General features: G+C 44.3%; 1 protein-coding gene across 1 annotated transcript in view; it reads left to right on the top strand.

Moving 5' to 3' along the window:
* Window positions 1-27,930, top strand: part of LOC124619508 (sodium-dependent noradrenaline transporter-like) — a 403,071-nt gene that overhangs the window by 211,327 nt on the left and 163,814 nt on the right. The window contains exons 3-4 of the mRNA XM_047145955.1: window positions 603-942; window positions 13,039-13,172. Coding sequence (XP_047001911.1) covers window positions 603-942; window positions 13,039-13,172 — 474 coding nt within the window. The remainder of the gene's footprint in view (window positions 1-602; window positions 943-13,038; window positions 13,173-27,930) is intronic.

Here is a 27,930-nt window from a genome sequence, read left to right as displayed (position 1 = left end):
GCCACTTTTTGCACCATACAGAAATTCTCTCGAGATCGTTTTGTAATTGGAATTGATGATTTTACTAGACGGTAAATTATAGCGTCATCTGCAAAGAATCTAAGGGGGCTGCTCAGATTATCGCCTAGATCATTTGTGTAAATCAGGAACAGCAGAGGACCTATGACAATACCTTGTGGAATATCACTTCCGTTCTACTCGATGATTTACCGTCTATCACTGCGAACTGTGACCTCTCTGAGAGGAAATCACGAATCGAGTCACACAACTGAGACGATACTCCATATGCACGCAATTTGATTAACAGTCGCTTGTGAGGAATGGTATCAAAAGCCTTCTGGAACTGCGTTTTTGACGGTGTACTACGGCTCTGCCACCAGCCACAACGGCTCGAAACTTCACCGGCGCACAGAACAAACACCAACGGTGAAGCACCGACAAGGACGTTTGTCTACGTATATTAATGGCTTTTTTTTTTTTTTTTTTTTTTTAAGTGAGACATTACTCGTTGAACGGCCATTGAATCTCTAATAAACCTTATTTATGACGTAGCAGGAAAGTAGCTGTAGCGGCAGAGTTGAGGTGTGTGGGGTGTGTGGCAGGCGTGGGCTTCTGCGCGGTGCTGGTGGCGTTCTACGTGTCGTTCTACTACAACGTCATCATCGGCTGGGCGCTGTACTTCCTGGTGGCGAGCGCGGCGCCCGAGCTGCCCTGGCTGCACTGTAACAACTCGTGGAACACCGAGTGGTGCTGGGACTCCAGCGCGGGGTCGCGCGCCCAGGTGGCCGCCTCCGCCGCCGCCGCCGCCGCAGCCGCCGCCGCCAACTCGTCCGCCCCCGCCGCCGCCGTCGCCGCCGCCGCCAACGCCTCCGCCGCCGCCTCCGCAGCCGCCGCGGCCGCCGTCGCCAGGCTGCCGCATTCGCCAGCCTCCGAATACTTCCAGTGAGTACTCTCCTAGCCTACCTGTCTTGATGACAGTTTCGGATTTTTTTAATGTCCTCCATTTCCAACTTAAGATAGCAGGGTGGGTTGTTGTAGAATTCCGTTTTCTTTTCAGCCAAATATCCTAGCAGGCTGGGAGGGACAGAGGGAAGCCTAAATGTAAATATGTACAGGTTGGCGCACGAAATGTGTTATCATTTTGTTTTTGAATATAAACTTTATTGTCAATACAATCTGAAAGGAACATATACTACAATGAAGAGCCGTCCATGGAGATTTGTTCTAACTCAGCACATGCTCAATATGTCCACCATTTCGTTGCCTAACTTCCTTCAAACGAACACTGAAGTTAGTGATTACCCTACGGCACATGTCTTCCGTAATTTCACTGCAAGTTTGAAGAATAAGTCTTCTGAGCTCCATTAAATCACGTGGACGTTTCGGGAATTTTTTCCTTTAGGTACCCCCAAAGAAAAAAGTCACATGGAATGAGGTCTGGACTATTGGGGTGCCAATTTTGTCCGTCACTGAAGCGACCTGGAAACCATGTCGAAATGCTCGTGTAAAAACTCCAACACAGTGTTTGCAGTATGTGGCTTCGCTCCATCTCGCATGAACCACTGCATGTTGAAGGGCCAGGCAGTAGCAAGAAGCTGTGGAATGAAGCTATTGCGGAGCTTGCTCAAACAACGCTCGCTGTTCACAGTTTCTTCAAAGAAAAAGGGTCCAATAAGTCCGTGACTGGAAATTGCTGCCCACGCTGTAATCCTCGGAGCACAATGTTGTCGTTCACGAAGCACTTGTGGGTTTTCAGTTGCCCAAAAGCGTGCATTTTGTTTGTTAACAACACCGTCTAAATGAAAACGCGCCTCGTCTGAAAACCAAAGATCGTTGAGAGTTTCTTCCCTATCCTGCGCCCACTGAGCAAACAGTAGTCTCTGCTGCTTGTGTTCTTCAGTGAGCTTCTGTGCACAGGTCATCTTGTATGGGTACATATGGAGGTCATTTTTAAGAATGCGTTGAACGGAGCGTCTGGATATTCCCAGTTGCACTGGCTGCCTTTCTACACGATTTCCCGAGACTTTTCTGTACAGCAAGTCGTACCGCTTCAATATTCTCCGGCGAACAAACAGGCTTAGGCCGAGGTCGCTTCGCTTCCAATATTGTTCCTTCCTGTACAATTTTATCGTACAACCTGTGGATGGTCTTCTTGCAAGGGATCCATCGTGTGTTAAACTGTTGTCGAAAACGCCTCTGAGTCACAACAAGGCTTTTCGTTTCATGAAAAGTAGCACAATTGCCGATCATTGCTGTGTCGTCACTCTTCCATTGTCAGCCATTGCTGCTTACTAGTCTCCTAGTGGCAGTATCGTGAATTACACGTCATTTCGTAACTCATTTGTTTTTCCAAGCTCTGCTGGTACTGTTGTAGAGATCCCAGCGGGATATCCAATGTGCGTCGTAAATTGTGAAAGAAACAATTGGTAACACATTTCGTGCGCCACCCTGTATATCGAAAGGGAGTGCCTAATATGAAATTCCAACATCGATAAGGTATCCAAAACAAAGAATTTTACAATCTCTCGACATACCAGTGGATCCCCTTGATGAGAATGCAAGCAACGTAACTTCTTTAAAAATAAGTATAAATTAAACTGCTTCAGAAATCAAGCTTGTACACAATTTGTGTAAAAATATAACACAAATAAAATTCCACTGACATCCAGTCTACTACCCAGAGCAATTTACAATGAGGTGATAAAAGTCATGGGATAACTCCTAACATCGTGTCGGACCTCAGTATAGTGCAGCATCTCGATGTGGCAGGGACTCAGCAATTCACTGCAAATCCCCTATAGAACTACTCAGCCATATTGCGTAAAAATGGTTCCAATGGCTCTGAGTACAATGGGACTTAACATCTGAGGTCATCAGTCCCCTAGACTTAGAACTGCTTAAACCTAACTAACCTAAGGACATCACACAGGTCCATGCCCCAGGCAGGATTCGAACCTGCGACCGTAGCAGCAGCGCGGTTCCGGACGGAAGCGCCTAGAACATCTCGGCCACAACGGCCGGCTCAGCCATGCTTCCTCTACATTCATTCATAATTTCAAAAGTGTTGTCGATGCAGGATTTTGTACACAAACTGACCTCTAGATTACGTCTGATAAATGTTTAATGGGATTCATGTAGCGGCCAGATCATTCGACTGAGATGTCCACAATGTTCTTTAAACAACCCGTGTACAGTTGTGCCCCTGGTGACATGTGCATTGTCATCCGTGAAAATTCTATCGATTTTTGGCAACTTGAAGTCCACGAACAGCTGCAAATAGTCTCCAAGTAGCAGAACATAATCATTCCCAGTCAATGATCCGTTCAGTTGGACAAGAGGATCCAGTCCATTCGATGTAAAAACAGGCCACACCATTATGGAACCAGCACCAGTTCGCACAGTTCCTGGTTGATAACTTGGGTCTATGGCTTCGTGGGGTCTGCGCCACACTCAGTCCGTACCATCAGCTCTTATCAACTGATATCGGGGCGTATCTGACCAGGCTACAGTTTTACAGTCATTTAGGGTCCAACTTTTATGGTCATGAGATCAGTACAGGTGCTGTAGGCAATGTCACGCTGTTAGCAGAGGCACTCCACATCTAACGTCTGCCGCCATAGCCCATTAACGTCATAGTTCGCCATACTGTCCTAATGGATACATTCGTCGTACGTCGGACATTGATTTCTGCATTTATTTCACACAGTGTTGCTAGTCGGTTAGCACTGACGACTCTATCCAAACACAGCTGTTCTCGATAGTTAAGTGAAGGCCGTCGATCACTGTATTGTCTGTGATGAGAGATAATGTCTGGAATTTGCCGTTCTCGCCGCACTCTTGACACTGTCGATCTCGGATTATTGAATTCCCTAACGATTTCCGAAATCGAATCACCTATGCGTCTGGCTCCAACTACCATTCCTCGTTCAAAATTGGTTAATTCCAGTCATGTGGCCATAATCACGTTGGAAACCTTTTCACACGAATCACTTGAGTACAAATGACAGCTCTGTCAATGCACTGCTCTTTTCTGCTTCATGTCACCATTTGTGTGTGTGCATATCGCTATTCCATGACTTTCGTCATCTCAATGTATGTTTCACTTCGTTTTAAGGAAGCTGCTGAAAAATAACATTGCTCAGTATTTAAAGTTAGAGTAAATTTAGAATAAGTTGGTTATTAATAAATATTGGCTAAATAGAAATAACGATTAAAAAACGTGCAGACATACTAGTAGGAATGCAACAGTGCCGTTGCACAAAATTTGATCTTGGAATGTCTGATTGCCTACACGTAGGGCGGAACAGGACAAATGCACGTCATTATGCCCTTTCCCTCTCCTACGCCGCCCTTTCGTAAGCCACTGGCTGCCGTCATCTCCCCCTCCCCACTCCCTTGCCCCCTCACATCCGCTGCCCTCAGCCTACCTTCTCCTCTCTCCCTCCCTCCACCCTTCCTGAGCCCCACTCTTTTCTTGGAAATAGGCCAATTAGAAGGCTACCGAGCCAATTACACGACGCGTATTTAGCTCTCTCAATCACATCCAACTCTTTCATTGTCATCAACTGTCCAATGACATTTGTCAACCCCTGTTTAAATCACGCCCCTTGCCCCTCTTCTGTGTTAATCTTTGAAAATAGGCCGGTCCAGGTGCTTTCCATGGGATGAGCCATGACATCATTCCGACCCAGTGGTGATAGTAACTGCATAGTCTCTGCACTGAGGCAGATCTATTTGCGCCATATCACATGATGTGTTCTGCACTGCTGGTGGCTAAACAGTGGAACATTCTAATATGATCATTTTCGATAGGATGTTATTAGCTTACTTTGTGAGATTTGTTTTTGTGATGTAACTACTGCATGCAGAATGTGCCTTAACAAATATTTGTTGCTCTTGTAGGTGTCATCAATAAATGGTACCTTAATGCTCTGGTTGGTTGTATTTCGTATTTTAACATTTTGCGAGAAAAAAAATTGAAGTTACAGGCATTTCTAGATTTACATCAATAATCTGAGTCTTGTTTGTTAATAGTGATGATAAATTATAAAAGGAGTCTTAGATACTTGTGGGCAAAATGTAAAACTGTTTGTTTATTTACTATTACCTACAGTATAGCACAATTAAGTCACCATATTTCATGTAAAACGAGTTTAATTTTAAAACTTTGAGCTTAATTTTGTTGACAGTACTACCTGTGAGATGAGGCAGCATTTGTTATTGCAAATAATGTCAAAGTAACAGCAGGTCCGAAAATCTAACTTTAATCACCTAGCGTTTTTTAGAAGCTTTTCGGTGGTAGTTCACTAGGCCAATCACCACTTCAGGGGAGGAGGCGACAGTGCATCGTGTTCCACACTGGAAAACAGTATAGCTGATTTTACTGTCTGTCTAATGTAGCTACGCATTAGTTTCAGTTTTAGGCCTGGTTCCAGTGGTGGTACGAACATCGAACTTCAGTGGCTTGAAGTTTTCTAGAAGTTTTTCAGTAATGGTTCACTACAACAACCATGCCGCCCGGCCTAACGCGCTGCTACCCAATCGGGAATGCGTGCCGGTCCCTGGCACGAATTCGCCCGGCGGATTTATGTCGAGGTCCGGTGTGCTGGCCAGCCTGTGGATGGTTTTTAAGGCGTTTTCCTTCTGCCTTCGCGAATGCGGGCTAGCTCCCCTCATTCCGTCTCAGTTACGTCGGCGATTGCTGCGCGATCACTGTCTCCACTTGCGTGTACACCATAATTACTCCACAACTCAAACATTTGAGGTTACACTCGTCTGGTATGAGAAGTTCCCGGGGTGGGAGGGTGGGGGGGGGGGGGGCACTGGGGGCCGAACCGCACAATAACCCTGGGTTCGGTGTGGGGCGGCGAGGGTTGGGTGGACTGCTGTGGCCTGTTTTGTGGGGTTGTGAACCACTGAGTGCTACGGCGGGACGAAGCCTCTCCGTCGTTTCTAGGTCCCCAGTTTAATACATACACACATGCACACACACACACACACACACACACATACACCATCATTTTAGGGGAGAAGATACTAATACATCTCAGTATACGACAGAAAAACTATTGTTTCCTGGAAAATAAGGGTTGTTATTTCTCTTTAATATTCTCGATTTGGAGGGGTCTAAATGATGAAACACAATACTGTGAGCAGTTTGAGAGGATATTATTGGCTTATTTTGCTCGATTTTTCTGTTTTAAGTTTAAATATTGCACGCAGTTTTCGGTTAAACGTATGTGCATCGACCTTGCGGGGATAGCAAACCGATGCTGGCATAATGCTCTACGTCGCTTCTTTCGTATTTTAATGATTTGTGAGAAATAAATACAAAACTACAGTAGAGGACTGAGATCCAACTGTTGAGTTACCAGAGTAATACAAACACAAAAATCAGACAACATTTTACAGTGTTTCAACACAACCAACCCTCTGTTACACATAGGAAGATGGACCATTCGAAATCACAATAATCTCCAAGGAAGGCTGGTGGGTATGATATTTTAAACCACAAACGCGATGATACCATAGCCAAAGAGCTTAATAGGACACATATGGTAGATTAATTCTAAGAATAGAGACGGAATTGACTTCAGGCTTTTAGAAGAATGGTATGGTTCAGACAGCCACAACAAATTCTAAACACGTACCCAGAGAAATGAGATCAGTGGATCGCCCGTATAGAACACAGCATATTGGAAACTTATAATTTCGTAAATACATGAGGGCTAAACGCAATAGTTGATTTTTATCGATACAGCATTGAAAGTTAACACATTCTGGAGCTGTCAAACACTTTTAACCAACCTTGGTCGCCCATTCAAGAACATTTACTGAGTGTCAAAAAATTTCAAAATATGGATATGTCAAAAATACCATCTCTATTTTTAACGATCGGCCATTGAACATTTGCACACTAGATGGCTTAAAGTTTGTGGCTAACAAAGGTGATTACCGTATTGGTTAAAAATAAAATGTCGTTAACAGTTTATCTGGCTCAATTTGCTGTTAGAAAGTGCATTATTTTCCGGTCCCCTTAATATAGCTAGGTTTGTTCATTCAGCGACAGAAAGAATTATCCCACCGGTCCTAAATCGCGTCATAGCAGTAAGATGAATGAATCATAAACAAGGCAGAATTTGCTTGGCACCGAGATTGTCTAATCTCATTCCTACTTATCACATCTCGAATTTAGTCGACAGGCTCATGAACGCATTAACTCCTGCTCTTATCATTCTTCATGAGTTACCCACAGGTCTAATGTGGTCACAGGTCAACAAAGGTTAGTATAATTTTATAAACCTTGTGGACTCTCTGGCATGTTCTAATCAGAACTCTGGGTTTTGTTACATGTAAGCAGAATGTGCCTCTAACTCAGGTGTTCGTGAAAGACCAAACGAATATCACCTGTATGCACTGATGAAATAGTATCACGTTGCTGTCTACAATGCTGCAGCTTCTGGAGCCTGGTAACTGCTGATGTCGTGAAGCTGTGGTGATCTTACTAGAATACAGATAAAATTTGGATTGCTCTTACACTGATCAAAAGTATCTTTACACTTATTAGTGCATATTACTGTGGGTTATGTCCAAGCTTCGGCTTTATGATGGCTTGAACTCTGTCGGGGACACTTTCAATGAGGTGCCTGAGTGCCTACGGAGGAATGGCAGCCCTTCAGTTGTGTGGATCATGAAACTCGCTAAGGAAAACTTAAGTTTTGTAGAATTGGTGGGTTGACACGCAACTGGTTTGAATCATACTTGTCAAAAAGAATGCAAAAGGCTGTGCTGAAAAACTCAGACAATGTCAGAAAGGCAGAAAATTTTAGTGACCAAGGTAAAAATCGCAGAGGGAGTCCCACAGGGTTCAATTTTGGATCCACTGCTATTCCTTATAAATGTGAATGATGACTCAAATGGTTCAAATGGCTCTGAGCACTATGGGACTTAACATCTCAGGTCATCAGTCCCCTATAACATAGAACTACTTAAACCTAACCAACCTAAGGACATCACACACATCCATGCCCGAAGTAGGATTCGAACCTGCGACCGTAGCGGTCGCGCGGTTCCAGACTGAAGCGCCTAGAACCGCTCGGCCACCAGCGGCCGGCAAATGTGAATGATATTCTACACAACATTCGACAGGCAAATTATGTACTTTTTACAGACGACACTAGTGTTATAATAAAGCCCATCAGAGAGAAAGGAACAGGATAGTTGGTAAATGATACTTCGTGAAGAATTATCAAGTAGTTCTCTGAAAATGGGCTCTTCCTAAATTTTGAAAGAACACACTACTTTCAATTTTTTACAACAAATAGAGTCATACCATCAACCGATGTAGCACATCAGCACGACTCAGCAAGTAGGGTAGAATGCATACAATTTTTGGGTGTGCATTTTCATGAAAACTTGAAATGGTAGAAGCGTACTACTGACCTTCTCAAATAATTAAGTTCAGCTACGTTTGCCCTTCGTATAATTGCTAATCTTGGAAACAAACGTATCAACCTCCTAGATATATACTACATATTTCCATTCAATAATGACGTGCAGAATAATTTCCGGGGCAAGTCATCACTTAGAAAGAAAATATTGATTGCGCAAAAACGAGCAATAAGTATAATACGTCGTGTTCACCCACGGACTTCATGTGGGTACCTCTTCTTGGAGCTAGGCATTTTGACTGCGCCACCACAATACATATTCGCGCTAATGAAAATCGTCGTAAATAATCCATCACAATTTGAGAAGAACAGTGATGTACATACCTACAACACTGGAGGGAATATGACCCTTATTACCCATTGTAAAAGCTGTCAGTGGCTCAGAGAGGAGACAATACGCAGCAGCAAAAATTTTTGATATTTTGCCCAAAAACATACAATGTCTGACAGGTACCGAAGCAAGGGTTAAATCTAATTTATAGTCGTTTCTCCTGGATAATTTCTTTTATTTCATTGACGAATTTCTATATGCACTATGTGATCAAAAGTATCCGGACACCTGGCTGAAAATGACTTAGAAGTTCGTGGCGCCCTTCATCGGTAATGCTGGAATTCAATATCGTGTTGGCCGACCCTTAGCCTTGATGACAGGTTCCACTCGCGCAGGCATACGTTCAGTCAGGGGCTGGAGGGTTTCTTGAGGAATGGCAGCCCATTCTTCACGGAGTGCTGCACCGAGGAGAGGTATCGATATCGGTCGGTGAGGTCTCGCACGAAGTCTGCGTTCCAAAACATCCCAAAAGCTGTTCTATAGAATTCAGGTCAGGAATCTGTCCAGGCCAGTCCATTACAGGGATGTTATTGTCGTGTAACCACTCCGTGACGGGCCGTGCATTATGAACAGGTGCTCGATGGTGTTGAAAGATGCAGTCCCCATCCCCAAATTGCTCTTCAACTGTGGGAAGCAAGAAGGTGCTTAAAACATCAATGTACGTTTGTGCTGTTATAGTGGCACGCAAAACAACAAGGGGTGCAAGCCCCTTCCATGAAAAACACGACCACACCATAACACCACCGCCTCCTAATTTTACTGTTGGCACTACACACGCTGGCAGATGGCGTTCACCAGGCATTCGCCACACGCGCACCCTGCTATCGGGTCGCTACATTGTGTACCGTGATTCCTCACTCCACACAACCTTTTTCCATTGTTCAGTCGTCCGCTGTTCACATTCCTTACACCAAGCGAGGCGTCGTTTGGCATTTACCAGCGTGATGTGTGGTTTATGAGCACCCGCTCGACCATGAAATTCAAGTTTTCTCACTTCCCACCAAACTGTCATAGTACTTGCAGTGGATATTGATGCAGTTTGGGATTCCTGTGTGATGGTCTGGATAGATGTTTGCCTTTTACACGTTACGACCCTCTTCAACTGTCGGCGGTCTTTGTCAGCCAACAGACGAGATCGGCCTGTACGCTTTTGTGCCGAACATGTCCATTCACGTTTCCACTTCAATATCACACTGGAAACAGTGGACCTAGGGATGTTTAGGAGTGTGGAAATCTCGCCTACAGACGTATGACACAAGCGATACCTAATCCCCTGACCACGTTCGAAGTCCGTGAGTTCCGCGGAGCGCCCCATTCTGCTCTAATGAGTACTGAGGTCGCTGATATGGAGTACCTGGCAATAGGTGGCAGCACAATGCACCTAATATGAAGAACTTTGTTTTTGGGAGTGTCCGGATACTTTTGATCACATCCTGTATCCTGTAAACTGATTCGTGCCACATCTGTTCGACAAAAGAATCGTTCACATGACATATGGAACGTATAATTGACTAACGAACAGTAGCTGAACAGCTGAAAACTGAGAAGGTAGTGATGTTGGACGCTGGAGGAGGAGGATATTAGTGTTTAACGTCCCGTCGACAACGAGGTCATTAGAGACGGAGCGCAAGCTCGGGTGAGGGATGGATGGGGAAGGAAATCGGCCGTGCCCTTTCAAAGGAACCATCCCGGCATTTGCCTGAAGCGATTTAGGGAAATCATGGAAAACCTAAATCAGGATGGCCGGAGACGGGATTGAACCGTCGTCCTCCCGAATGCGAGTTGGACGCTGGAGTCTGAAGCGCAGTTGACGTTCTGAATTATTGGAAATGTACTCCCAGGTTCAGGTCGGGACTCTGAGCAGGAATATTACTGTCCACAAACCATTGCCTCACAGTTACTTCTTTATGACAGGGTTCATCATTTTTGAACTGTCATAGTGATGGTACTGATCCCCCATACACAATACGGGTCAGACCGTTGTCGCAGAAGCAACGAAAAAAGCATGCCAAATTTAAAAGAACGCAAAATCCCCAAGATTGGAAAAGTTTTGCAGAAGTTCTAAATATGGCGCGTACTTCAATGCGAGATGCTTTTAATAATTTCCACAAAGAAATTCTGTCTCGAAATCTGGCAGAAAGCCCAAAGAGATTCTGGTCATACATAAAGCACACCAGTGGGAAGACGCAATCAGTACCTTCACTGCGCGATAACAACGGTGAAGTCACTGATGACAATGCCACTAAAGCAGAGTTATTAAACACGGTTTCGCGAAACTCCTTCACGAAAGAAGACGAAGTAAATATTCCTGAATTCCAATCAAGAACAACTCCCAAGATGAGAAACATAGAAGTAGATATCCTCGGTGTAACAAAGCAGCTTAAATCACTTAATAAAGGCAAGGCCTCCGGTCCAGATTGTATACCAGTCAGATTCCTCTCAAAGTATGCTGATAAAATAGCTCCACATCAAACAGTTATATACAACCGCTCGCTCACAGAAAGATACGTACCTAAAGACTGGAAAATTGCTCAATTCTCACCAATAGCCAAAAAGGGAAGTAGGAGTTTTCCGCTGAATTACAGACCTATATCACTAACGTCGATTTGCAGTAAGGTTTTAGAACGTATACTGTATTCGATCATTATGAAGCGCCTCGAAGAAACGATTTATTGACATTTAGTCAGCACGGATTCAGAAAATATCGTTCTTGTGAAACACAACTAGCTCTTTATACTCATGAAGTAATAAGTGCTATCGACAGGGGATGTCCAATTGATTCCATATTTTTAGATTTCCAGAAGGCTTTCGACACCGTTCCTCTCAAGCGTCTTCTAATCAAACTGCGTGCCTACAGAGTATCGCCTCAGTTGTCCGACTGGACTCGGAATTTCCTGTCAGAAAGGTCACATTTCGTAGTAATAGACGGAAAGTCATCGAATAAAACAGAAGCAATATCCGGCGTTCCCCAAGGAAGTGTTATAGGCCCTCTATTGTTCCTGATCTATATTAACGAAATAGGAGACAATCTGAGGAGCCGTCTTAGATTGTTTGCATATGATGCTGTCATTAACAGTCTTGTAAAGTCATCAAATGGTCAAAATGAGTTGCAAAATGATTTAGATATCTGTATGGTGTGAAAAGTGACAATTGACCCTGAATAAAGAAAAGTGCGAAGTTATTCATATGAGTACTAAAACAAATCAGCTAAATTTCGATTACGCGATAAGTCACACAAATCTGAAGGCTGCAAATTCAACTAAATACTTAGGGATTACAATTACAAATAACCTAAATTGGGACGATCACATAGCCGCGCGGGATTAGCCGAGCAGTCTCGGGCGCTGCAGTCATGGACTGTGCGGCTGGTCCCGGCGGAGGTTCGAGTCCTCCCTCGGGCATGGGTGTCTGTGTTTGTCCTTAGGATAATTTAGGTGAAGTAATGTGAGAGCTTAGGGACTGATGACCTTAGCAGTTAAGTCCCATAAGATTTCACATACATTTGAACATATTTTTTTTTGTTTTTTGTTTTGTTTTTGAATGATCACATAGATAATATTGTGGGTAGAGTAAACCAAAGACTGCGATTCATTGGCAGAACACTTAGAAGGTGCAGCAGATCTACCAAAGAGACTGCTTACACCACCCTTGTCCGCCCTATTCTGGTGTACTGCTCTGCGGTGTGGGATCCGCATAAGGTGGGTCTGACGGATGTCATCGAAAAAGTACAAAGAAGGGCAGCTCGTTTTGTATTATCGCAAAATAGTGGAGACAGTGTCACAGACATGATACGTGAATTGGAGTGGCAATCATTAAAACAAAGGCGTTTTTCGTTGCTACGAGATCTTCTCATGAAATTTCAATCACCAGTTTTCTCCTTTGATTGCGAAAACATTCTGTTGGCACCCACCTACATAGGGAGAAATGATCATCACGATAAAATAAGAGAAATCAGGGCTCGCACGGAAAAATTTAAGAGCTCGTTTTTCCCGCGTGCCGTTCGAGAGTGGAGCGGTAGAGAGACAGCATGAAGGTGGTTCATTGAAGCCTCTGCCAGGCAATTACGTAGATGTAGATGTACGTAGATGTAGATGTAATGACATCTAGTGGTCTATTCCGAATTACGTAGAGGTATCCGCTCACTTTTGATCAGATAATGTACCAAAGTTTTACCTAAAATGACATGTCTTTGCGTGGAGATCACAGTCCGTTGCCAGGAGTTAAGCAGGTGTCCCTGTGCCTGTTGTGTGCCCCCAGCCGCGCGGTGCTGGAGATGCAGTGGAGTGACGGGCTGCACGCCATGGGCTACCCCAAGTGGCAGCTGGTGCTGTGCCTGCTGCTCGTCTACACCATGCTCTACCTCTCGCTCTTCAAGGGCGTCAAGTCCTCAGGTAAGCTCCTTGTCTCACAGTGTATCTGTTTGATAGCTTTTTCCTTGGTAGAGAGTCACTCCGTTTAAGTAACGGCAGGGGAATGTCCTCGCCTTGTGCAGTACCCACGGGAGAATTAAGTATGATATCCAGTCTCACTACTGGCTGTGTAAGGCAATCGAATTCGTTCCTATTTATACATTTTTTCTGAAAGCAGGTTGGTTTTATTCAGGATTCCAATACATCATATTATTTCCCACTCTTTTGGCTACCAAACCTTATTTTCCAGCAGAATCTCCGTTCAGTGCAATTGAAGTACCCCAGCTTACTGCGAGGGCCTGTATGACTGCATGGTGCTACACTACTGGTTGACGTCGGGGCCAACGTCTTGTTGCATCAACAGCCTCTCATCATCCGCATACTACGTCCTGCAGAGTGCATCATTCATTGGGTCAAACGGATTCTCTTTATGGTCCTCTGTTGCCAGCAAGGAACACACCACGCAGACACCATTGAGAACACCAACTGGTGGACGAGTGTGTCAGCACTACCAATAGAGATGTCCAGTTCAGCAGCGAGGTGTTTGATTGTGATCCGTCGATCAATTTGAATGAGAGTCTCCGCACGTTCCAACGCTGCAGGAGCCACACCTGTGTGCGGCCTTGTTGCGATGGTGACAAATGCATCGCCCATCGATTCACCACGTTTTTGTTCACTGCCAGATCTCTGTGTACATTCGGCAAGCGCTATTAGTATCTCCGATGCTCTGGTTTTCCGCCAAAAGAAACGCAGTGACAGCTCTCTCCTTGGAACGCACATCCTTAACAGAAGCCACTTCGAAACCTATTTATAGTGCCGCCGACTATCGGTAGTTCATGAAACTATAGGGGCTGAAGCGGGATTATTAAGTAATGTCCCACAACAAATGTTGCATTTTTCAGTCCAAACTGTCCGAGAAAAACAAGTGTTGTATTACTTATTGGACGCCCCTCGTACGAGATTCGAAACTAGTCAATTAAAAAACTGTCAAAATGAACGTGGCCTACAACACACAAACAAAAATGTTACCATTATAACAATCATAAATTAAACCCAAGAACTTTCAAGAAGATCATTACGAAAAGATCCAGTTGTATATGATTTAATAAATGAGAGGGGCTTGAGGTACGTATGTGGAGATTGGAATGTCAGAGTGGGTAATACAGCTATTAAAGACGTGACGGGAAGATACGGAGCAAATACTGTAAATGCAAATGATACTCCTTATCAGATGAGAAGTTCCTGTATTTACTGTAACCTCAAAGGAACTGAAACGTTATTCTGAAATAAAGATATTCATAAGTACACATGGGCTAACATAGGAGCTATATCAATCAGAGATTGTGTTGTAGCGAATAAAAAGTGCGCTTCCTCACAGGAAGATATTAATGTTTTCCAAGGATACATTATTTCGAGCGACCATTTTTGGTTATGGCCAAAACAGCGCTACTAACCATTAAAGAGGTACAAGGTCTCATCGGCTGTAGACAAAAAAAACCGTTTTAAAGTTAAACTATTAAAAGATCCTGCAGCTTCAGATCTCTAGTAATAAAGATTGAAACATTATTGAATGAACGCACCCACACAAATAATATGAATTTCGAATGGTAAAACATCAAATATTATGTAAATAAAGCAGCAGGTGAAGCCATGAGAAATCAGTCTAAATGACAAAGGAAAAAGGGGCTCAGAATTTGGAATGAAGGAACAGAAGAAACAATTAAAAAAAAAAGAGCCTAGGAGTGTTTTTGCGACCTCCCGATGACCAAACAAGCGAAAACTACGGACAGATAACAAAGCAAACCACTAATAAGAAACGAGATAGTTGAAATGAATTTACAGCAGAGATAGATATGATGTATAAGGCAGACAAGCCTTCGCTTTCCAAATATTAGGACACTTAAATATGCCGGGGAAAGACGTACCATAATCAAATTAATACGTCAGGAAAAATAGATGGAATGTTACAAGAATCTGCGGCACAACCCAAAGGCAAAAAGTAATTACGAAAGAATAACTGATTACATTAAACTTATAAGAAAAGGCAGATGCAATGAAAAAATAAAAATGTAAGAAATGCACGGGATCTGATGGGATTAATATAGTAGGAGGAGGAGGAGATTAGTGTTTAACGTCCCGTCGACAACGAGGTCATTAGAGACGGAGCGCAAGCTCGGATGAGGGAAGGATGGGGAAGGAAGTCGGCCGTGCCCTTTCAAAGGAACTATCCCGGCATTTGCCTGAAGCGATTTAGGGAAATCACGGAAAACCTAAATCAGGATGGCCGGAGACGGGATTGAACCGTCGTCCTCCCGAATGCGAGTCCAGTGTGCTAACCACTGCGCCACCTCGCTCGGTGATTAATATAGAGTTGATTAAACACGGTGGATTATTTAAGATAATTCTCATTTATTGTTCCGTTTCAGTTGCAGATTTTTAATTATATTACATGTTTCGACCCCTCTCTCATTGCTCTGATATCTGCTTCTGAGTAGACAAGACGGGTTGCTGACGCAACTATTTGGATCTGAAGTCAATCCAGAGGGATCAAAATAACTAATCTAATCAAAAATGTTCATCTGAGACGGAACAAAAAATGAGAATCATCTTAAATACCAGTACATTTACTGAATCTCTCAAAACGATTATGTCGGCTGTAGGAATAATGGATTATTGCTTGAATTTTTCGATTTCACGTATTAGCAATACCCGTAGGCTAAACACTATTAAAACTTTTAGTTTTCACTGTATAAAGGAGGAGATTGCAGCAATATTTTAAATTATAAAGATAACAGTACGTTAGACACGTCCTACAAAATATATTTATAGGTGGGTCACATAGCAATAATATATTTTCTGTGCAACAAACAATATAAAAATGAAAAGAATTCAGCTTTTTAATCTATCTTGCTTTCATAGATTTTGAAGAAGTGTTTGGCAAGGTAGAGAGAACCTGTTTGAAAATGTGGCAGAACGTGGATATCCAAATCACTTAATAAACTGCATCAAGAGTCTGTATAATGGAATTTATATTTTATTTGACGTCCCCAATTTCACAGCGGAAAAGATTTTGATTAAAGAATGTGTGAGACAAGGGTATTCTCTATTGTCTACTATTTTTATTATTTATGTAGACGATGGCATCCGAAGATGAAAGAAAGAGCGCCAGAATGGATCCATATAAACAAGAATAAATATTTTAATGTACTATAATACGCAGACAACCTTGTACTGTCACCAAATTCTGAAGACGACCTACAAAAGTCAGTCTACCTTTTAAACTTAATTGGAGAGTATTATAATTTTAAGATAACAGTAAATAAAACTAAGATAGTCCACTAGAAATACCCCATACGAAGAAAAATGTAACTAAAGATCAGATTCCGGAACAAGTTCAGCACTTTAGTTGCCCATGGAGCTTTATTACTTTTAACAAAAGATGCAGATATCAATTTGAAGAGATATCGGAGCGTAAGCAGAAAATTAAAAAATGCGCAAAGAGACACAAAAATGAAATCCTGCAAGCTGATAACGATTATCTGATGTACTGCATGGCAATGAAACATGGGTTATGAAAAGAAAAGATTCTAGACATGTTCAGGCGGCTGAAATGAAATTTTTTCCAGCAGTCGAAGGTCGCCCTAAGTTGAACGTGATTCCTAATGAAAACAAAAGACAAGAACTAAATATTCTTACAGTAAATCACAAAATAGAAGAATATAAACAAATCTGGAAGAAAGATATGGAACGAATGGAAAAAAACAAGGAATCCAAAGAAGGCCTTCATTTACAAACCCAAAGGAATGGGGAACATAGGACGGGCAGTTATAAGATGGAACTGAGGCCAGACCACGTCGATAGACCTAATTTGTGAAAGGAAGAAGAAGAAGAAGAAGAAGAAGAAGTAGAAGAACTTATACATTGACAACCTTCTCATACATATAGTTGTAGCCAAGTATTCACTTCAGACAGTTATAAGCCAAACAATGACACTTTAAGGGAACAGGTGTTGTAAGTCAATTCCTAGACAGAGGTTATGAAGTGGTGATGAAAGTGCAGATATTCTAGAAAATTTAACCTCCATACTGCAAATAGTTTCGGGTTAAAGCTTTCATGATAAGCCAGAGAGATAGAGAGATCATTGCATTCATGAGAGTCCGGTCGATGCACGATGCGACAAGGAGGGGTTCAGGGGATTTGTGATGTCTTCCTACAGCATGACGCAGTTGGCTCGGAGCATCAAAAAATGGTTCAGATAGCTCTAAGTTCTATGGGACTTAACATTTGAGGTCATCAGTCCCCTAGACTTAGAACTACACTGCTGGCCACCGTAAATGCAACACCAAGAAAGACAAGAGGTAGCACAACAAAATTTTTTTTGTAGATAACATGTTGACCAAGTATCAACTGATTACGTTTACAGACCTCTGTGACATGTGGTTCCTGCCAGAATCAGTAGCCAGAGTAGCCGCCATTGTTGGAGATCACCGCTGCCACACGTCTCGGCATTGAGTCAAAGAGACGTTGGATGTGTTCCTGGGGTACAGCAGCCCAAGCAGCTTCCACACGTTGCCAAAGACCATCTGGTGTGGCAGCTGGGGATGTAATCTGGGTCACTCGTTGAGCAACCATGGACCACATGTTTTCTACCGGCGAAAGATCCGGAGAGCGAGCCGGCCAGGGAAGCAATTCAATCTGGTTATTGACGAAGAACCTTTGGACAATGCGTGCCACGAGTGGTCGCGCATTATCCTGTTGAAATATGGCTGTGGCCGAGCCCTGAAGATAAGGAAGGACAACTGGCTCCAGCACCTCGGATATGTAGCGCCGGCTATTTAAAGTACCGGCAATGCGTACTAGAGGCGTGCGAGAGTAATATCCAATACCGCCCCATACCATAATACCCGGTGCAAGAACAGTGTGGCGGTGCATAATGCAGCTGTCCAGCATCCTCTCTCCACGGTGTCTCCACACTCTAATCCGACTATCGTGGTGCTGCAGACAGAAGCGTGCCTCGTCAGTAAAGACAACGTCATTACATTCTGCCGTCCACATCCGTCTGTCGTCACACCATTGGCGACGGAGACGTCTGTGGTTCTGCGTCAATGGTAGACGAAGCAATGGACGTCTTGCGGACAGACCACTCTGATGTAAACGGCGTGCCGGCCGAAGTGGCCGTGCGGTTAAAGGCGCTGCAGTCTGGAACCGCAAGACCGCTACGGTCGCAGGTTCGAATCCTGCCTCGGGCATGGATGTTTGTGATGTCCTTAGGTTAGTTAGGTTTAACTAGTTCTAAGTTCTAGGGGACTAATGACCTCAGCAGTTGAGTCCCATAGTGCTCAGAGCCATTTTTTTTGTAAACGGCGTCGAATGGTACGCGCAAACACTGGATGATGCGTTACAGACGCAATGTGCTGTGCTATGGTTCGGGATGTCACTGAGCGATCCGTCACTGCCGTGCGCACAATTTGCCTATTAGCACGTGCAGTGGTGCACCGAGGTGAATGCGATCGACCACGTCGGTCCGTCGTACCCTCCTGCATCCAACGGTCACATACCCGCATTACAGTTGTTTGGTTTCGTCCAACACGACTAGCGATTTCTCTGTATGATAATCCACAATCTCGGTAAGCCACTAACCTTCCTCTGTCGGACTCGGATACTTGATCAAACGATGTTCGCTGTTGTCTACGAGGCATAACTGATCGTCTTGTGAAACAACCACAAGGTAAACACACGTGCCGAACGTACACTCGTCGAAATCGCCAAGCCTTAATTGGCGCTATGAGGTGGCACAACAGGCGCGCGTGATGTGCGTCTGCGCTGAAATTCTAATCAGTTGCATATCTCATCGCTGCAAACCCATGGTGTAAATTTCACTTGATTCGGATGCTTCCTTCAGGGTGTTGCATTTACGGTGGCCAGCAGTATACTTAAACCTAACTAACCTAAGGACATCACATACATCCATGCCCGAGGCAGGATTCGAACCTGCGACCGTAGCAGCAGCGCGGTTCCGGACTGAAGCGCCTAGAACCGTTCGGACACAGCGGCCACCTCTTGGAGCATCCAACAGGTTGCTACAGTAGTCCTGCCAGAATCAGTTTCTCCCGCCACTTTAAAACGGTGTCCGTTTATTATGAGCTGTATTACGCCTCTGTCTTCGAAGGTAATAAAGAGCAAAACTGCAACGAGACTGGCAGCGCGGAATGACCGCGCAGTCTGAGGCGCCATGTCACGGATTGCGCGGCCCCTACCGCTGGAGGTTCGAATCCTCCATCGAGCAAGGATGTGTGTGTTGTTCATAGCATAAGTTAATTTAAGTAGTGTGTAAGTCTAGGGGGCGATAACCTCAGCAGTTTGGTCCCTTAGGAATTCACACACATTTGAACATTTTTTTTGCAACGAGACTTAGTCGACAAGTGCCTGGAGCCGAATTCTGTAACCGTTGGTGTCTTCCGAGGGCACTAATGCACTAATATTCAGAGAGGAGAAAGGGGCATCCTGGCCACGTCGCGGACTTTGTATGATCTTTGAATGACTGGTTCTCAGTAACAGCCTGACGTCACTTACTGTCAATTACTGAGAAAGGCAGAGGGAAAGTTATACCACCGACACAAAGGAGGACATTTCCTACATAAAAACGCTTCTTTGAAGAAGGGGCCCCTCAAATTTTCAGCGAATGCTAATGGTTGTCTTAGACGTGCAAATATAATGCAGCAAAATCTTGAGATACAGGTCTGCTTCCATGGCCTGTGCAATTTTTCTGTAGTGCAAGGGAAAAGATTCCAGCAATTCACAGTTCTGGGCATCGATTTAGCAACAAGATGCGGCAGATGCATCAAAATCAGAGTCTGGACCAATCGGAAGGCGAGATAGGGCGTCTGCATTCCCATGCATTGCCATAGGTCTGTAAAAAATTTTGTACTTATACTGCGAAAGCATCGTTGCAATTTTTGAACCGTTCTTTGCACGCGTGTGTTCGAATACCATCCTCGTCACCAGTTTTGTGTGTCGTCTCGTTTCTTACTGTCGGCTTGTACCGTGGGAAGCAAGGAGAGGATGTTGTTTGGTGACTGGTATACTCTTCCTATAACAGAACTGCACACATATATTAACAGGGTTCTTTTTTAATCATAAGAACAGAAAGTTACTTAACTGAAGATAGTCCAGGTGTTGTAGTACAAGCTCGCTGTAATAGTGCACGTTAGCCTCACTGCTGGTGAATTATAAGTCCCGCTATGTACACTACTCGGCTCGTTAGGTTCTGACTGACTCTGAGCTAGAGGCTGAGCTAACTGCGACTGCGACTCTCACTGGGCTGTGACTGATGATCGATTCGTTGGCTCACTGGATGACTGACTGGCCCTCCAGTCCGAGGCGGCGATCTAAATAGTGGCGGTCGAGAGGGCGTTGGCGGCCAGTTGCCTGCGAGTCTGTTCTTGGCCTCTTTCCCGATAGGTGCTTTGTTTGCGTTTACTATCGATCTTCTCGCAACCTCTTTGCCGCCTGGTGTACTGGCAGCAGCTTATAACAGCACACCAACGATATAAAAATCACACAGTGAAAGATCCAAGCTATACGGAAGATGTTGCAGTGTTCCCCAACACATTGCTGAAGTGTTGCCTACATCCGATTTGCAGTGTGGAGGTGCACGTTATCGTGCAACAGGATGAATCTGTCTGACAGCTTTCCTGGGCGGTTTGACTGTATGGCACATCACAGCTTCAGCAAAGTGGCTTCATAGCTCTGCGCATTGGATGTGGTTCCATGCTCGACGAACACGACCAGCAGAAGGCCACTGCGGTCGAAGTTGCACGATAACGCCTCCCCCCCACACTGCCAGCCGAACGAATATGCTTTAGTGATTTGGTTGGGAAACACTGAAACATCATCCATACAGCCCACATCGTTCACCGTCCTATTTTCACATTGTTGGCGGCGTGAAGAAAGACGTGTTGGCGTCGATGTGCGAGACTGGGTGTGGTTGTGGATCAGTCGGCAGCCAGCCACGTTCCACGAAAAAGGAACTAATCATCTCGTCTCACAATGGAATAAATGTCTTAACGTGTGTGGTGACTACGTTTGAATGGATCCATTCCATGGCATCGTTGTGACGCTGTGGTGTCACCGCCAGACACCACACTTGCGAGGTGGTAGCCTTTAAATCGGCCGCGGTCCGGTAGTATACGTCGGACCCGCGTGTCGCCACTATCAGTGATTGCAGACCGAGCGCCGCCACACGGCAGGTCTAGAGAGACGTCCTAGCACTCGCCCCAGTTGTACAGCCGACTTTGCTAGCGATGGTTCACTGACAAATTACGCTCTCATTTGCCGAGACGATAGTTAGCATAGCCTTCAGCTACGTCATTTGCTACGACCTAGCAAGGCGCCATTATCATTTGCTATTTATCTTGTGATGCATGTACCGTCAGACCGATGTTCACCAATTATGAATTAAAGTTAAGTATTCCAGTAGTTACTTAAGCTCTTTGCTACTATAAATTCCCTTACCTGTTCCAGACCTCACGCCAGCCTGCGTGAGCTTAAACGCGTGCCTTTCGGTTACCCGTCATTGTGGATTGGCTGTCTTGCCCCTTGTAGATCAGATGCTGAGATACTCTTCTGCAGTATACAACGATTTTGGCTATTATTGTCTCTTTATTCTCCGATTTTTCTTTGTGTGGCAAATTTGCTGTAAAGCTACGCAGACACGGAAATAAAATATAATATTAAAAAAATGAAGTACCCCAGAGTGTTACTTCGAACAAGGGAATCAATATTCCACATGAAAGTAAATTAGATTTTAATTAATTAAGGCCTCTTTCTTTGTCATTTGGCTTCAAAAGATTGCTTACGTGAGCGTCTTGGTAAGTGTCACAGTGGGCACTGTTCTGGAGTTTCCTGGCATATTAAAGCTCTGTACTGGATCGGGGATTGAACCCTGCACCCCGCCTTTCACGACTGACCTATCCAGGTGTGAATCACGACCCGTCCTCATAGCTTCACTTTCATTAGCATCTCCTTCCGTAACTCTTCTGCATACTTCGTGGGACTAGTGCTCCTAGATATTACCTGAGAAATTGTCTACCCACAGCTAGGAGGTACTTGACATAAACTGTTTGTATGTTTGTGGACGTCGGTGCTATTTACGTTTCTGATACATATAGGATTTTGTGTTGCAGGGGTCCCTGTTGGTGATGAAACCGTTCTGCCTAAGCAAACTGTTTAAGTTTCTTAAATGACTTCTCCAGACACCATTATTGCCCGAGCACACCACGCTGCATAGCTGATGACGGTACAGTAAGCTAATTTCCACGTAAATTGGAACAGAGGAGACTAGTTCGAGTCCTGATTCATCTAGACACTTTTGCGAGTCTTGATCTTTATGTCCTTATCTGCTCTAGTGCCGCTTCTTTTATTGATTTAGTTTTCCAATAAATTTTAACATTATACAGTGTCGTCACTTTTCTCAAGTGCTCCAGTTTTCATATTCTGTTGTTTTTCCACAGAGCACGTTGGCTTAGATTCTTTCTGAAATATGAAGGTAGAAGTTAGTAGAAAATGAGCTTAGGCGCTAAGCCTTACTAACATTTCTCAGTTAGAAGCAGAAAGATCAGATTTTCGAAGACTCTGATCATACCAACTACATCTACGTAACACAAAATAGAGAAACGATGCAGCCAGATCATTCGAAAGAAAAGGTGACTCTTATATGAAACATTCTCTGATTCAATAAAGCGATCTCCGAAATTCGTGAAACAAGATGAGGCACGAGCAATCATGTATGACACTCTAGAAACGTTGTGACACGTGGCACCGATGGGGGGAGAGGTGCACCAGAAATCTGTTCATAGCCTATAAGAGCACTCTCTCCCCTCATCATCGTGGATTACACCGTCCTAATAAGGTTGTAGTAATGTCTCCCATTGCTGTACAAGTGCCCTATGGAGATCATATCCACTGTTAATTGCAGAGGAGAGAACAGATAGGTGGAAAGAGAACTTTGGAGGTCTTTATGATAAAGACTTCCCTGATCACGTGACACAAGAAGAGACAGGTGTCGATATAGAAGACATAGGGGATCCAGTATTAGAATTTCATAGAACTTTGGAAGATTTAAGATCAAGAAGGCAGAAGGGATAGAAAACATTCCGTCAGAATTTCTAAAATCATTGGGGGAAATGGCTCAAATGGCTGTGAGCACTATGGGACTTAACATCTGAGGTCATCAGTCCCCTAGAACATAGAACTACTTAAACCTAACTAACCTAAGGACATCAGACACATCCATGCCCGAGGCAGGATTCGAACCTGCGATCTTAGCGGTTGCGCGGATCCAGACTGAAGCGCCTAGAACCGCTCGGCCAATCCGGCCGGCTGGAGAAATGCAACAAAGCGACTATTCACGTTGTTGTGTAGAATATATGAGTCTGCCGATATACGATCTGAGTATCGGAAAAACATCATCCGCACAATTCCCAAGATTGCAAGAGCTGACAAGTGCGCGAATTATCGCACAATCAGCTTAACAGCTCATGCATCCAAGCCGCTAACAAGAAAAATATACAGAAGAATGGAAAAGGTAACTGAGGATGTGTTAGGAAAGGTAAAGGTACCAGAGAGGTGATTCTGACATTGCAGTTGATAATGGAAGCAACACTAAAGAAAAATCAAAACCCGTTGATAGGATATGTCGACCTGGAAAAAGCGTTCGACAATGTCAAATTGTGATGTTCGAAATTCTGAGAAAAATAGGCTGAAGCTACAGGGAAAGGCTGGTAATATACAGTGTGCACAAGAGCCAAGAGGGAACAATAACAATGGAAGACAAAGAACAAAGTGCTCGGATTAAAAAGAGTTGAGACAGGGATGTAGTCTTTAGCCGCTTTTGGTCAATCTATACATGGAAGAAGCAATGACGGAAATAAAAGACAGCTTCAAGAATGGAACTAAAATTCAGTATGAAACGATACCAATGATAAGATTCTCTGATGACATTGCTACCCTCAGTGAAAGTGAAGAAGAGTGACAGGATCTGCTGAGTAGAATGAACCATCTAATGAGTACAGAATGTAGACTGAGGGTAAATCAAAAACAGACGGAAGTAAGGAGAGGCAGCACAGATGAGAACAGCGAGAAATTGAGCATCAGGTTTGGTGATCACGAACTAGATGAACGTAAGGAATTCTGCTACATATGCAGCAAAATAACCAATGACATTGCAAGGAGGACATCAAAAGCAGACTAGCACTGGCAGAAAGGGCGATAGCCTACTAGAATCAAACGTAAGCCTTAATTTGAGAAACAAATTCTTGAGAATGTACGTTTGGAGCACAGCATTGTATGGTAGTGAAACATGGACTGTGGGAAAACCGGAAGAGAAGAGAATCGAAGCATTTGAGATGTGGAAAATTATTTGGACCGATAAGGTAGGCATAAGGATGTTCTCCGCAGAATCGGCGAGGAAAGGAATATGTGGAAAACACTGACAAGAAAAAGAGGAAAACGGTAGCACATCTTTTAAGAAATCGAGAAATAACTTCCATGGTATTAGAGGGAGCTGTAGAGGGTAAAAACCGTAGAGGAAGACAGAGATTGGAATACGTCCAGCAACTCTGAGATGAAGAGGTTAGCACAGGAGAGGAATTCTCGGTGAACTGAATCAAACACCAAACCAGTCAGAAGACATGAAAAAAAAGAGAGTCCATAGAGTCCATGGCGGCGGTTTAGGACCACAAACATACACTTTAGAGTGCCCCGTTAGTTTTCGACAGCATTTATTGGAGGGAGCGAGCACACCACACTAAATGTGTGTTGCCCTCATTCTGTAAATAGTGACTGTTATATATACTTCACTGTTTTTTTTTGCAAAAAGGCGAAACCCCAGGACCAGAACGAACATCTACTAATTAAAGTAAAGGCCTCTCTACGATCGTGGGACATGTGATCCTCCAGCCGTTGTCGCCAATCTGATGATATCGCTGCTTCTCTAGTGTAGCAGCTCCTCACTTGGCCTCGTAAGGGCTGAGTGCATCCCATACCGGACCTCCCTAAAGCCTGAAGAGGTACCAGAAAACCCACCCAGACCTCTCCACCCTGAAGGCAGCGACGCCTACCATTTTAAAATACTCCTTTATAACAATCTACAACACATTATTCAGGCTATAAGTGAGAAGAAGAAAATCAATGTCGCAGAGATGTTTTACCATAACAATGTTTTTTGTTTATACGTACAGGTTGAACATTAATAAAACCGACAAACTGCACAGACGAATTCCTGACTCGAAACAGAAGAGAAAAGGTCCTACGAACATGTGTCCGGAAACACATGGTTGCCACGGTAGATGGCGCTGACGAATGAAAGTTCCTCTGACCACGTTTATATGTACAGGTTGAACATTAATAAAACTGACGAACTGCAGAGACGAATTTCTGACTCGAAATAGAAGAAAAAAGGTCCTACGAACATGTGGCCGGAAATGCATGGTTGCCACGGTAAATGGCGCTGACGAATGAAAGTTCTTCTGACCACTTGCCGTGTGTTCCTTGTGTGTCGCACGCTGTGCGTTTGACGCATTTGTTAAACAGCAAAGTGGCCCCGTATTCGTGTCGGAACAAACCGAGATGGAATTTGTGTACAGCCAAGGGGATGGAAACGGTCGAGAGGTAGCACCGCTGTACCAAAACAAGTACATTTACACAATATTTCAAGCCCTGATGTCGACTGTGACACTTTAGCAAAAGCTGTACCATAACTTTGCTCTCATGGTAAAACCGGCAGCAGTGGTCAACGAATGCATTCGCAATGTGTGCCTACGTAGTCAAACGGCGACCATCTGGCATGTCAAGAACGTGAATCATCATTCGCCATCGCTGTTGAGGGTCACTGTTGACCCAATCTTGACAGTATGCTCCCACCACGACGCCTTCTAGACATTGCCACATGGGTGAGATGATCTTCACCTTGATGCGACGAATCTCTGTCTATCTGTCAGGAGTTGGTGGGCTTACCATTTTTTGAGCAGTGTACTGAAATATTCCGTCGTGTGGCGATATCAAAGGCACGATTGTTCTCTTTCATATTGGATCACTGAACGCTGTAGTGCCAATTTAGAGCATTCAAGTCACTGTTTCAACGTGGAGGCATATCTCAGCTGTCGATCTTTGCAGGCAGTCCATATGTCCTCTATAAGTCGACGACATTTTCATTTTCCACCCTCATTTTCCAGCAGCCACGACTCCTGTATACCTTGTGACGACGGAGAGAGGTGGGCTACGATCGGAAAAGGCTAACGACTGTCTTTCTGAGTGCATCGTTACTGCCGTCTGATCGGGGAGACATAAATGCGATTGAGGCGATTTGCAGAGTGACTGGCGACGTATGTGAATTCTCTGGGCAGTTGCCATGCACCCTTTCCCAATTCTCTAGAAGACATAGTTCTTGCACCAGCAGACGAATTTCAGGTACTTGGTGTAACTGGGTGACTGATCTTTTGGATGAAATATGCAATTGAAGTCACCACCATGGATGCAGTTGACATAGAGTCCAAGGAAGAGAGGCTTCATCTTCTCTGAATAGAAATACGACTGGTCATATCTCACGTCCATGCCAGAGGGGGAACATCTATCTACAAGCCGTGTACCTTGTGTCATGTGGCCAATGGCAAATACCTCACTTTGTAAGCCTCTATGCCAACTCGCGCCATTGTGGCCATACCGCTGCCAGCATCACCAGCAGGAGTAACGTACAAGGCGTAACACTAATGCCTGGAAAGATTTCCAAACGAATTTCTGGCATAAGCACAATGTCCTCATCTGACAGTCTTAGCATATCGTGCGGCCATTGAAGCTTCACTTTCGAACCAACGGTGTTGAGATTGATGGAACCAATCCAGTAGGCCTGCTGCACGTCTGCAGGTGCAGCGACACACATTGCAGCAAATGGATGTGATGATTCGACATCTTTTTCAGTGTCGATTCGTGCATCTTTTCCACTTCACCAGTAATTTATTAATCATGGCCTGCTGGGACCTTGGACACTGGCACAACTTTAGTCACCGTATATTCGTCGTCATCATCGACCAACAGTGATGGGCAGGGGGAGGCATCAGCCATTAGCACCTTCAAGGGGTTCGTGGTCGACGTTGGCGCTGCAGTGGCAGGGGAGCATTGTCCACCCTTGCAATCATTGTCAGATTGTGTCACTTTTAACAGGGGTTCAATAGTGTCTGGTCCATTTAGTGGGCATAGGTTGCATGTTGTTTTCATGGCTTCTATCAGCGCACTATCTCTGGGCGAGATGGAGCATCATCTGTTTGTAACTGTATTACATGGCCATCGAATGATGTCCTCCACCTTCTCTTGTGCCTCTTCAGCGATCGGTGTTTATGATTGGGCTTTCATGTAGGTTGGTAGCAAAGAGTCCCAATGGGCTGGCACCAACACCGCTGCGGGCACTACCATGGTGTCAACATTTATGCTTCCATTGGCTGTAATGATAGTGGGAGTTGCTTGATTTCCATGGTTCCTCTGCAGTGCCTAAGTCATCAGTAGAGTGTCGCTAGGGGCTGTCAGAGCCTCAACGTGCTGACTTAATACTTGAACGCTGCCACGTCTGTCACAGGTAGGGATGTTGGGAATGGGGGAGGGATTGGGCCTGTAAGTAGCAGTTGTGCTATCCTCGTCTACAGACATTCTGACCACATGTGGCCTTATTTACGGCACTCCGAGCACCTCT

This window comes from Schistocerca americana, chromosome 6 (genome assembly GCF_021461395.2).
Source record: "Schistocerca americana isolate TAMUIC-IGC-003095 chromosome 6, iqSchAmer2.1, whole genome shotgun sequence".
In the NCBI taxonomy this organism is placed as follows: domain Eukaryota; kingdom Metazoa; phylum Arthropoda; class Insecta; order Orthoptera; family Acrididae; genus Schistocerca; species Schistocerca americana.
This window is presented reverse-complemented; position numbering and strand designations above follow the sequence as displayed.